Here is a 13822-nt window from a genome sequence, read left to right on the forward strand (position 1 = left end):
TTTTTTATTTACTATTCTAAAGAGAGAAGCCCAAGAAAGAGTAGAAGCCGAGCAGGTTCGCCTGGAACGGATGAGGAAGGAGCAGGAGGACGAGAAAGAGGTGAGAAAATATCCTGCTGACATTATACAAGTTGCCTCATTCATATACCTGTCAGAAATCTTTTTCCTGAGCTTAGTAAGCTCCGTCTTTCCATCTGCCTTAAACTGACTTTTTAATAATCACTCGATTGGATTGTGGTTTACAAGTCTGCCAATCATGAAGCGTGTGGCAAAGGTAATCCGGCTTATGGGTGTTTTAAACAGAAAAATAGAACCATCCTAATTACAGTAAAGCCCATCCCTTCAAATGGCACCTTACATACACACAGTAATCGTTGTGTTTTACAATGATGGAGCTCACCCGCTCGTATTGAAACCCTCGAGGACAAAAGACCTTTCATGTGCACAAACACACACAACCTAGGCAAACACATACATTTGCTTGAAAACAATTAATGTACGTAAAAAGCGGGCTGACACACATGCAGGCAGACACACTAGAAAAACAATAATTGACGGCACCACGGTTATAATACACTCTTTAGAAATACAGTGTAGTCCTGCGCCATTGTTTGCTCGGAGGCAGAAAACCTGAGGGCACTGAGACGTATTGGGTAACCTCGCTCCCTCGGGTGATTTGTCACTTAAGTTAAACAGAAAATAACAAAAGACCAGCGCTCTGTGTGATGAGTTCAGTCAAAATGAGTGTTTTAAATAACATCTTTAAATAAAGATGACGCGAGCTCTGCTTTTCTGCATTTTTAATTTGATTTTCTTTTTGTTTGTTTAATCTTACCTGGTCAGTTTTCATTTTTTTTACAAACATACACCTTTGTGGTTTTGCGTGCACCTTACATGTTTAACTGCACAATATAATTTGGAGATTACACACAGAGAATAACAGTTTTATTACCTCTTTTCATACATTTTTAACTGAACAGTATGTATTTATTATGAACAATGTAGTTCCTACTTGATTTAGGTCATTTTTTTGTTTTTTATTGGTGTTTGTTCGTGTCATTTGATCATTTTGTTTGTGAAATAACTTTTACTTATAGATGTAGAATATGTGTTTAATGACGATGGCAATCTCTTCGATTTATGAGGGGAGAGAGAGAGGGGATAAAAAAAATAATATTTTTGTGAGTTCTCGATGTCAATGTGGGTTGAATGTGGCTTTTGCAAATATGATGAAGTAAATCATATATTTCATGTTGCTCACTAAATCAGATAAAGTTGTAATATATATATTAAATAATATATTATTATTTGGAATGTTAAAAAACCAAATGGATGCCGTTTTATTTTTTATATTATACGTTTGTGAAAGTAATGTAACTGGTCTTGGTAACCTTTTTTCTAGTCAAATATCATCGTTATTGTCGTCTTATAATAATAATAATAGCATGTTCATTATTATAATAATAGCATGTTCACTATACTTATTGTGTGCAGCCACGTGCCACTCATTACCAGCTGCGTGTCTGCTTTTGTAGGGACGCTACTTCTCACTTCTGTGGGTGTTTGTGCTTGTGTCTGTGGTCTACAATCTTGCCTCTACCACCCCACACCTCCAGTCTGTTGTTTGCATGTGTGTGTGTGTGTTGTCTTGTCCCCGGGGGGCCCTTTACCTCAGTCAGCATCAGCTCTTACACCTGAGGGAGTGCATGTCGGAGTGGCACGCGCCCTACCCTGCCCACCCAACACCAGACACGGCTAATGAGCTACTGTTGTACACTCTTATGGAATATAATTGCATTATGTTGTGTAAATAAAGTCGCGTGTGTTGTCGCAGCATATGCTCCCAGGCCGGCCAAACAGGAACAACAAGTCATGGGGGGAGGAGGTGTGGGGGCAGCAGTTAAAAGAAGAGTGGCGCCCCAGGGAGCAGCTGAAACGCTGCGTTAAGAGCACAAGAGAGTTGATTTGCTCTTCTGCGAATTATGACAGTTGATAAATGTCTTTGTGCCAGAATTGCGTTCTGTTTCTCCCCCCACTCGGAAACTGTAAGACAGAATCAAGGCGCTCGATAAATGGTATTGGTTACTGGGGTGTTCTGGTGTGGGGGGGACTTGAGACAAAAGACTTCAAAAGACTCAATAACACTAAGAGAAAACTTGGAAGTCATCAATTCCTCTCTGTAGAAAGAAACCAGAGTTGATTCTGGAAAGACACATGGATACAAACCTTTGATACAAACCCAGATTCATTTTGGACACAATCAGAAACGTGGAAACGATCACTTCTGAGTTTATAACACAAAGCAAGAGACGCTGATCTGGACGATGTATGGGAACAGAATTTTAAGACTTGTAGGCCTGTTTCAATAACGTGAGAATGTGATGATGCAATGATCTCCGGGAGCGTCATTCGGGTCTGTCTCACGTCTGGTGAGCATGCCGTCATCTTCTGAACAGCCAGTGTTACTGATGTGTGGTATAGTTTTACTATGACCACAGTTTGAAGAGGCTCATTTTAATGTAGTTTCATTAGAGATGGTATTTCTTTCATTAAGAGTGACGGCAAAGTTTTAGGTTTTTATCTTCTATGATAACATTTTGGTTTCTTGAATAAACATCAATTATCAGAAAGTGATAGCAGTTATTTTAATAAAAAACCCAAACATATGACATATTTCTGTGGAAAAAATAAAGCGTCACAATCTTTTTTTAACATTTAACAGACAAGTTACGTAGTACTCCAGTTGTTTAGACTTATTATGAATGACCATTGAAGTGAGCAGTTCATTAGCAGTAACTAGTACAAGTATAAACGGTCTCATACATGGTTTTTGTCTGACTTCGGAATACAGATAAACTAACTTCCTTTCCCTTTTTTCTTCAGGCAATCCGCTTGTCATTAGAACAGGCCCTTCCACAAGAGCCCAGCGAAGATTCAAAAGAACAAATCAGCAAGTTGCGGATCCGCACACCGAGTGGAGAGTTTGTGGAAAGACGTTTCCTCTGCAGCTGTAAACTTCAAGTTCTCTTTGACTTTGTGGCTTCCAAGGGATTTCCATTCGACGAATTCAAGCTGCTCACCACCTTCCCGCGTAGAAATGTGAGTAAAATATTTTTTTCCTTAAAGACGAGTTAAAAAACTGACATCTCACTCTGGTTCTGTGTTAAAAGTCGAGACGTTTAACATCAACATCAACGTTTAAAATGAATTGGCATTTAACTACGGTGTATTTTTATGAACACAATATATTTAAGTAGATCGTTTTTAATAGTTCGAATCTTAAAGGAACTGTGCACTTATATTCAAGAAAATATTATAACTCCATAACATTTTTGAAACGACAAAGATAAAAAAAAGATAATACATATAATATACCCATATATTCAAAAGAATTGTTTTAATTAACAAAAACCTTTCTAAAATAACCTCTGTACAACATTAAACAATTTAAAGAATCATACATAAAATATTTATATAAAAAAAATAATATGGTGGTATCTTTACTTTTGAAAAAAAGAGTATCATATCTGGATATAATGTTTTTTATTATCAATCCTTACTTTTTCAACCGTACTTTCTCTTTAAATCTGCAAAACAAAAAAAATGCTTTGAAAATGTTGACATATTTCGTATTAAGCTTTATTCAGCAAGTCTTTTCCCAGAGCTGCAAATAACACGTTGACCTTGTTTGAAAGTTTCCCCTCAAGTCTCATTTCCTTTCAAATTGGTTGAGTTTGGATTCACTATTATTTTTCTGCAAAAATACCAGCCTGCAGATGCTATTATTTACTTTTACCTGTGCTGGGACAAATGAAGCCTCGTGTTTATCCAGCCACCTGTGCACACTGGATTCATGGCGAATATTAATTAGCATCAGTCCGCTGCGAATACAGTACTCTACGACGGCTGTTAGGATACTGTTGTTAGCAGTAGAGGAAGCAATCTCCACGGCGCTCGTCGTCCCTCAACCACGTTATTACAGGACGAGCAGTTGCCCTCCGTGATCCCGAGCTAATGAGCGCGGTTGAAACGGCCCTTTTAATTAAGACATGATGCTGGAAACAAAAAAGGTATTTCCATTAATCAAGTCACGAGTGTGTTAGAGAAGATGAGGTGAAGCTGCTGTGAGCGCGCAGGCTTGCCCAGACACAGGCGTAATGATACCACTTGGGCATAAACACGCCGAGCACACGCATACATGCACACATTAGCACGTAGCAGCCTCTTCTCATTTCGTCACAATCACACCCCCTTCCAAGACACGCGCAAATATTTTCAAGCGAACACATGCCCCCGTTCACAACTTTGTCACTTAAAGGATTCACAGTTGTCTCTTTCTAAGCAGGAGTAAACATGTGTTTGAGTGGGAGATAAAGACGTGTCTGCATCGCAGATGAGATTTCAGGCAAAAACAGGATGGGAGGATTAGAAGGGTAGAGGAGTGAGGCGAGGCTGGTGGCTGCACAGCGAGTGGAAGGAGCAGCAAGAAGACGAAAAAGCTTAAACAAAGAAGATTTAATCAGAGAGCGGGTCTGAAGGAGAAAACGGATAGATGAGACAAATGGAGAAGATATTAAAAAGAGGAGGATGGAAGATGATTCCAGAAAATGGAAAGGCAAGAGAGATTTTGTGGAAGCGATTGGAACAACGTCGGTGCCAATAAGAAGCTGTGAAAACAGGCCCCTGTCTAATCCCGCAGCTCTGTGTTGTAATTAAATGAGGGAGTATAGAAAGCCTCCATCCTGTCCAGACGCTCTCACTGTTGCTCTGCCAGGATCAGCGGATCGAGGATAGACCACTATTGCATTTGTAATGTGGCACAACTGTTGAAACTTATTTTTCTTTGCACCATCTTTCTTTGCTTTCCTCGTCACATGATACAATTTTTTTTAATTCACTCATTCCTTATTGATTTTAAAAAAGATTTTATATTCTATCGTTATCATGATCTTCAACTTTATGATCAGTACCTCATTCATTTGACATTTCCAAGTCCAAATGCAAGTATAGATTTTTCTTTCAATATTTTAAGCTTCGATCAATATTTCAATCTTTAAACAATCACTACCTATTAGTCAGTGACTTTTGGACAGGCTTTCATCGTCAACATTTGGTATCGGCAGCTTATCTCTTCAGCACTACAGCAGGCCTTACACTGGCATCATTTGTACTGGGCTTAGCCGTGCTCAGGGAACTAACCCTTCCTCCGTTTGCCACGACTGTCGGTGGGTTTGCAGATGGAGTGGCAGTTTTAGTGTTTCACTTTTCTTGTCGTCATTCAAGAGATTCCTTCTTTTGATCGCCTGCATCGAGCCGGCGTTGAAAGGCCAGAGGTTCTCTTCCCTCATCACGTGGTGGACATGTTTAGACTGCCACAATAATCGGCATAATAATAATTTCCCCTATCAACTCTGTCCACCTCTGATATTACATGTTACACTGTTCACTTTTCTCCTAATTTGTCGTCCAAACTAAGCCATAGAAAAAGGGCAGCTGGATTCTTAGACAAAACTTGAGATGTAAAGAAAAATAAGCATCAGCAGGAAAGGCGTTAGTCTGGGACTGAAATTCATTTCACATCTGTCATATTGAGTTTTTATTTTCATAATATCTGAAACTGGTCACAAAAACAACAGTGGACGTTTATTTTAAAAGTACTTTCTCCTGGAAATATCTTCACACATGATCTCGGGAACTGTAGGAGCATCGGGTCGATGCAGTCATGTGAGTTTTTTTCTCAGGTCAACACTGTCCAGCGCTGACATCATTCTTATGGAAATAAAGAAGAGATATTTTTTTACTTATTGGTTTGTATATTTTTTTAAATCTTAATCTGCACAAATCTTTATATTTGTATCAAAAATACTGATCACCTCAATATTTAGATTTTACCCCTTGCATCCTGGGCATCATGGTTGGTTTTTTTGAGTGTAAACATTTTTTATTTATATTGATCATTTTAATTATTATAAGGATATTTAACTTACTTGTTACCTTAATGTATAGCCATGTTTAATTTAAAAAGGTTTGCCTTATTTTTAAACTTGATTATTATGTATTTTTTACTTCTGTGTCCAAGTCTTCCTGAAACTATTAACATTTTAACTCCTATAAATAATCGGAACACGATTTGACATTCCATCTTTTATAGTGGTTTGCTCTCGTAGCCGGCCCACCAACCCCCTTCCCATTCTGTCCGGTCCAGTCGGTGCGGAGCTGTTCTCCCTTTGAAGTCCCGTATTTGGGTCTGTTCTATTCTGCTCTCGCCCCCCGGCAGTATGTGCTGTCAATGCTCCTGGCAGCAGATAATGATCTCCCACTGCTTTTGTAATTGGCCAAATAAACACTTGACAACACTTGTTTAAAACAGACAAGTTATTTGGTTTTAATTAACATGGCAGGGCCGATAATGGCTCGTCTGAAGCGCGTTATTTCAGCTGCACGTTTGATTATGTTGGAAAAAGGACATCTTGCCGAGCCCGTGTTTATTTTCCCTTCTATTCTTTCGGTGCCACGTCACGCTCTCGTGTCACTTCCCCTGTTATTAGTGTTTTGTTTATTTTCTACTATTGATTTACAATAGACGTGTTTATTTAAAAACCTCAAATTAAAAAACCTAATGTGACGTCTCCGGTCTGCCCGAGATGTTTAACGACAATGATGTTGGTTTGGTGTCGCTTGTTGTCCTATAACACATTTTTTGGTGTGGAAAATATTCCCCTCTGCCAAGAATGACCATCTGTCTTTTTATTTGTTTTCTGTTTATGCTTAAATCCGCTCCAATTATTGTATTATCGTTTCATATTTTCAGTCAGATGGAGTTCACCGTCACTTTGGTTGTACAAATCTTCCTTTTACCAATATTTTTTTGTTTCTTAATAGATCTTTTGACATCAATTACATCGGAATAGTATTAAAAATGGTGGCTTCGGGCGTGTTGATGAGTTGGAAGCGGTGTGATGACAAATCCTTTTTTTTTTTTTTTTTAGGCAAAGTGAGAAGCTCGATTTTTGTCCATTTGCTGTGTGAATGTATGCATGCCTGTGACGGCAGCGGAAAAGAGAATATGGCTTAGGGAAGCAGAGGAAAAACAACAGCTTTGTTTGTTGACAGATGCCTCCATGCTTATGGTCTGTTAATTGGATAACAATGTAAACAATCACCGATGGCGCCCGTCTCCTGTGTCAGTGTGGCATCTTGTTTCCCTACTTTCTTTTTCAGAGTCAGATGCTGCTCTCTCCCCTGGTGCACCGCAAGCTCAAACCCATCCAAATATATTAGACGCACGCACACACCGAGGATATGCACACGGCGAAACGCACACACCTGCTCCACCCCGAAGTCTCATTTACTCTTACCTGATGCTGTGGTGTCTTAACAGCCTGTCGGGTTCATTAGCATGGCAGCCATTTGCGGCACAGAGCTCTCGAGGTGGGAAAAAGGATCACAGCGGCACGGTTGGTCGTTTCCCCGCTGTCGGGATGGAGTATGATTCGAGCGCGCACACACACACTCGCACTTACACCCATCCCTAACGTCGAGCTTAGCTCCCCGCTGTGCCTGGAGGTGGTTAACTAGGTGAGGGGGCACGAGGTTGACGTGGCAGTCCCTCCCAGAACGCACCAGGACGTTGAGGACACCACTGAGAAGTCAAGTGATTAGACGACACGGTGAAATGAAGACGGAGAAATGGAGGACTGGAAATCTGTTCAGGGAAGCCATATGTGAACGTGGTGTGACTTTCCAACTCACTTGGGAGATGGAGAGTTTGTTTGATGTTGATGCGTCCTTCTCACCTCCTCCCAATTTACTTCCCTCTTCTTTCACCTTCTTTGATCCGAGGATGTCTGGTTTACACAGTTGATGTCACATCTTGGAATCTGATGCATCTTGTTATAAACACACATCCAACGAACCCAGCAGCCTCTTACCATCCTCTCAATCGCTGAAGGAAAAGCATCTATCTGATCGATCTAATATGAGATGGTTGAACCACCACTTGCCACTGAATAGTGTAGATTATATCTCAACAACATTAAAGTGGTTAGTTGGTGAACACAGCTGGAGAATTTTACAAAAGTTGGACCGTCAGTGGTTGAAGCATCAGGCATGTAAAGGCAGGATTACTACACCTTGGATATATAACGATATTACACTAAGAAGATGCTTGAATTCTGGTATTTTAGAGCTTAATTTTCCATGATTATTCTCATAATGGACTCCGCTCACCTAACCTCTTGTTTGCCGAGATTTCAGACGGGGTAGAACTTTATAAAGTAATACGTTTAAAACATGGTCATGATGAGAGACTTACTGCATCTTGTGGAGGAAGACTTCAAGATTTGAAACATGGGAGTGAGTCTGGAGAGATGGAGTTTCACATTAATTACTTTCCAGCTTTCAGCTCTGACTCACCAGAAGATATAATTATATAAACATATCAATCAAGAAGAGACGTAAGAAAATATAGATGCACTTGAATATCGCTATCGTTATGTATCAATATTTTATTTTACTTTGGCTTTCAATGATCATATTTAATTGTATTATTGTTCTTTCATGGTTCTATGGTTTGTGTTTCAATAAACTTTGTGTAAAATAAAATCATTCTATTTTAATTTTTTAACCATTTTTTTTATTTTATTATTATGTGCGCTTTATTTTTAAACATGTAATTATTCACAGCGTTTACTTATTTTTCTTTTCCAATTCAACTTCTGGCCACTTGATTGTTACATCCTCTGCAAATAAATTAACATTAAAATCCCTGGAGTTCCCAGCAATGACTGAGGACGAGAGGATACAGACGACTAAAGAGGCTTTTAAAGCTGATGTTTGGACATTGTACGACTTTGTCAAGAGTCATGTGGTCTGTAAATTCTACAACACCAGAGTCATATACTCGACTATACTACAAAAATATCGTTGTTACTACAGTATCTTAATGTATTGTATTGTGATACGTGAAATGATCGGTGGATTTTTGACAATACACACCCCTTAAGTTTTTGATGGTGTTTGTCTTGAGTTTGTTTTATTATTGCTTTAATTGTTTATCTGGATTTATGCTATTGCTGTTAAGAACTACTGGGCTGTTTGGAGCAAAAAAGTTACTTAATAACAAGCATAGAATTGTATCACAATGCTTTTTCCCGTGAAAACAACTTTTTTGCCTTCACTGAATTTGAAATTTGAGGCTCAAATTTCATGGATTTGAAGCGTTTAAAGCCGCCGACTTCAGGTCAACATGTGACTCATTTCAGCTCTCGTCACATACAGTTTTCCATCTGTACGGCGTAGTCGTGGGCTCGGTGCCGAAGAAAGAGCCGTGACTTTAGGCAGGAGCTCTAATCAGAGGAGCTGACGCAGCAGTCACCAGATAATCCCTGGACACATCTCATTGTCGAACCACCTTGCCATCCCGGCCCAGGTGTTAGATTGGCCCAATGAAATACTATCCCTCTGGTGATTAGCTCACATAATCTTGGAGGCCCACAGGGTGGGTGGGTGTCAGCGAGTCAGCTTGTCCAGCTTTAAAAAACATAGGTCAGTCCCCCTTCATGGTGCATAACTCAATCACCTCCAGTGTGGGTGGTACTCGGCTACTCCTCTGCACTCCCAACAAAGCTTTTGCATTATTGGATGCAAAATAATAGTTTCTCGACACCATCTGCTTTGCTCCCGCTTGGCCTTTACTCGGTGTAAATTATACATTATTAGAAGTCACAACCCACCTCCCACCCTCGAGCAACTCTGTCTCAGATCCGCACCTCTCGAGGAACACGACTTCTTCAGTTTGTTCTGGATAGGAGGCTTTTAAAGAAAACAAATGTCGGGGTCCTATTAGGGAAACAAAGCCGGAGCTGCTCAGATTACTGCTTAGCGTTATTGGAAAAACACACACATACACAACTCTCACACTGCAAGTGACGAGACCGTTGTTAAAGCGGTTCACTGGAGACAAATGAGCCGTTCAAAGAACAATCGCATGCCTGTAAATGTATCTTCTCTCACGACTTTACTGGGAAAACTGTTGCTCAAATGTTAGTGTTGTTTTCCGAAACTAGTTTGGATGTCAGGAATAATCATAGACTTGAATCAAGAGATATTTGAGCTTTTGTTTGAATCAGGTTAATCAGCATTTGACATTTTAAGAATGGTTTATGTCAGATATTTTTTATAGAAATGTCTTAATGTTAGATTAATCCTGGAAATCAGGGAAAGGTTTTTAAAAATGATTGAGAAGCCTTTTGTAAGAAGAAACGCATGACATGCGTTATATCTCTTATATTATTATTCGTTTTTTATTTTGTCTCTTTTATACATTGATTAATTTAAAAACAATGGTTGTTTTTGTGGTCATGGCAAATGCAATCGCAATTTAATTATTTCCTTCTAGGCCTTTAGACTATTTTACTCAAACTGATCCCAAATCCCTTCGGATACACACTTGCTATTTAAATGATGTTCATTATCAGTATTATAGCACTTTTAATTTAGATTTTATTTTTTAGTCTGTGGGATTTCAAGTAGGAATTTTTAATTTTGAAACGTTTAATCTTTTTTCTTTTTGCTACCTTTTTTTTTATTCCATTGCATATATGCATACATGCACATATATCCTTAAATCCTTGTGCTTTGCAACGTTGTCCTGAGCAAAATGCAACAAAATTGTGTTCTTTGTGCAGTTGTTGAAACTTGAATGACAATAAAATATGTCCAATTCTAATATTAGAAAGTATAGGTTTGTTATTTAATTACAGGTCTGCATAAATGTATTCTTCTTAATGCACAAAAACTCAAAGTGTTGGGATGATCATGTTAATCTTCATTATTTACTGCAGCTAACACTAGCTAAACTAGCAAATATATACCATCCCTTCACTTAACATTATGGTTGAATAAAAAAAGTCTTGTCCAGGACACATTACAGAGGTAACGGACCAAATAAATAATGTGAAATTGCGTGTGAACTCGCCTGCCTTAGACCTTGGCTCCTGTAGGGGTTTGGGTTTGAGGTGGTATTGCCTGCCGTCTGTGATGTCAGTTATAGCTAGAACATGTTTTGCACGTGTTAAAGAGTGGTATGGGAAACACGTGAGATTAATTGGACAAAGAAGACACTTGTTGTTTCATAATACCCAGCATGCACTTTTTTAGCGTGCTGTAATTGCAGGTCATCATGTTGTTTGGTTCCTTTGTATCCCTAGTATTGTTTTGTGTGACCTTATGTCATCTTCTAAAATGAAAAACAAGCATTCTAACTTGTTTGTTCCCCTTTTCCTCCCGCAGATCACCCAGATGGAACCTGGTTCTACTCTTCTGGAGGCCAAGTTGTATCCACAGGAGACTCTGTTCCTGGAGGCCAGAGAATAAACGCAGACGAGGACCCGAGCTTTTGTCAGACTGAAGAACTGGCCGGACTTACACTAGTCACCGAGCATGGGCTTCATCGTTCTGGGCCTTCAGACGACACTCACACAACATGCTCCCACATTCTAAGCTAACAAAAGAGCCCGACATAAACACACTCACAGGCATAACCCGTGACACACCGTGAAAGTACGCTCCTCGGCCTCGTCGCAGTACACGGACCCCCACCCTCCCCCCGGCGTACGCTCGCCCCACAGAGGAGAACAGACCAGTATCACAAGCACACAGCCAAACACTCGTGTCCCGAGAGACCCCTCTCCTCTCCTCCCAGACATATACTTCACCATGTTGTGTTTCCTACTGTTGTGTCATTAATTTCAATTTCCCATCACAACCAGAACAGCATTAAAAAGACGGACTTCGCCAATGTTTGTTTTGGGGAACATTGTGAGCAACTCAATGGTTTCCACTAATTCTGCATCAAGGCTGCTTTTTTTTTTTTAGAACATGGTTTTGTGTTTGGAATTGAGAAAAAAAAAACAACAAAAAAAAAACGATAATATTGAATAAAAGAAAAGAAAAAGAGATGTTGCCCCGCACATGTCGGGCTGTTTGATTTCACGCTGCATTGACGTCTTGAAAACCTCCAGCGCCCCCTGAACACCCAGTGATCCGTACGCCAACAGTTTTTCTTTTCCTTTTGAATACTTTTTAAGTTTGATGCTGTAGTTTTAGTTTGACATTCATTCTATAAAATTATGAAGATGAGTCTGTCTCACTTATCTGTTCACTCGTCATATTTATTTCACCATTTGCTGTGATGTGCAGAAGGAGACGACGCCACGCGACGCCTTCATCTCCCCGCGTTACTGTGACGCTGATGTTCCGTCACCAAAGACCCCTCTTGTCGTTCCACAAATTCTAGGACGCAGAATAGAAGTAAGGAAAGGGTTCACACTCGGGAGTAAGTGATGAGTTCATTTGTCATCTTTTCTCGCTGCCGTTGCTCTCTCTTGTACAGGTTGGCTGACGTAATTCGAGTTTTATCAAGTTCCCCCCTTTTTGGCACCCCCCGACTGAGAGTGTAGGTTCTTCTTTTAACTATAATTTCACAACTGCTGTTAACCTAAATAATGAGATAAAAAGGAGCTGCACAGTGACGAGCACCAAAGAAGAGTCAGTGCTGGTACACTGATCCACACGTAGAGGATTAATTGGATTAAACTGTTTGTACCAAACTAAAAATGCTAAAGTTTTCATGATCTGGTCAGATTACGATGTAACCTTTTTTTTTTTTTATTTGGAATTCCAATAAAATTTTCACATTGCCTACATTTATATTTGAATCAAACATTGTTTTCTCTTTTTCATTTATAACAGACAGGAACAGATGTACGTATCAATAAGGGGGAAGACTTTATACATTATATTACAAGAAAACATCTGCAGTTATGTTTACATTACAAAGCATAGCTTCACACATTTTCCTACGTTTTCTCTGTGTTTCTAATTTTCTCGTGCGCTTTATTACTTATAAGGTTTCAAACTCCATCTCAAACAGAATTCATCTCGGATTATGAAAAAGGAAACTGGCTAAAACACTTTTACTATTTAATCATAGATGTTTGGATCATTCAATATTAATTTGCTCGGATCTGATTCTCTACTGTCTACTAGAATTATTTATTGATATTTATCTCTATCGTTTCCTAATCAACGGCTGCAAAGCATGATGGGTCACAATATCGTCACACGTTTAAGATGATTTAGTTTTTTATTCTATTATTAAAAAGGTTTTTAAAGATACTGTTCACTCAAGTTAAGATGTGTCGAGAATTTTTAATATTACTTTACATTTATTTGCTTATATTACCGAAGGCTTAGTTCTGTATTCCTAGAATTACTGGTTAAAACGGAAATAATTAAAATGTTTCTCTGTATATTAACAGTTTCTTCTGCCGCTGACGACAAAAGAAATATAAAAGACGAAGGATCTTGTGCCACAATGGCTCTGCGAGGTCGTGGTACCAGCGCTTTCATCGATGCTCCACTTTATTAGTGTCTGGGCTTCACGGATGAAACAAGTTCACACATCTTGATTCCAATCCCTGGAGCCTGACCCCCGGGGGCCAAACTTGGGTTTGTTTTCCAACCACGAAAGTTTTTGGACTCGTGTCCCTCTCGGCTTCTTCTGAACTTTCCGCGGTTTCTTTTAATATAGTTTGTCTCCGGCAACCTGGTATTATGAACAATGCTCGAGTGGGATGAGATCGAGAGGGCTTAGCCTCCATCTGTAGGACTCCGACAGGCGCAGATGAAGTTTTAAAACCTCACCAGAGAGTCGGCTCAATCAACCGCTACAAGAGAAATGTTGTCCCCTCAGAGACGAAAGGTAAGTGCGGCAGCAGCAACTAAAGCTACTTGAATTCTTATGTCATTAGTAGAGAAG

The 13822-nt window shown here is 39.5% G+C and overlaps 1 protein-coding gene across 1 annotated transcript in view; it reads left to right on the top strand.

Annotated features, from left to right (window-relative positions):
• The window catches only part of faf1 (Fas (TNFRSF6) associated factor 1), a 50339-nt gene extending 38198 nt beyond the window's left edge, over window positions 1-12141 (top strand). The window contains exons 17-19 of the mRNA XM_087783716.1: window positions 23-100; window positions 2884-3099; window positions 11293-12141. Of these exons, the coding sequence (XP_087639842.1) occupies window positions 23-100; window positions 2884-3099; window positions 11293-11376 (378 nt within the window). The 3' untranslated portion in view covers window positions 11377-12141. The remainder of the gene's footprint in view (window positions 1-22; window positions 101-2883; window positions 3100-11292) is intronic.
• The last annotated feature ends 1681 nt before the right edge of the window (window positions 12142-13822 follow it).

Source organism: Callionymus lyra, chromosome 2 (genome assembly GCF_982586985.1).
Source record: "Callionymus lyra chromosome 2, fCalLyr1.hap1.1, whole genome shotgun sequence".
NCBI classification, from domain to species: Eukaryota; Metazoa; Chordata; class Actinopteri; order Syngnathiformes; family Callionymidae; genus Callionymus; species Callionymus lyra.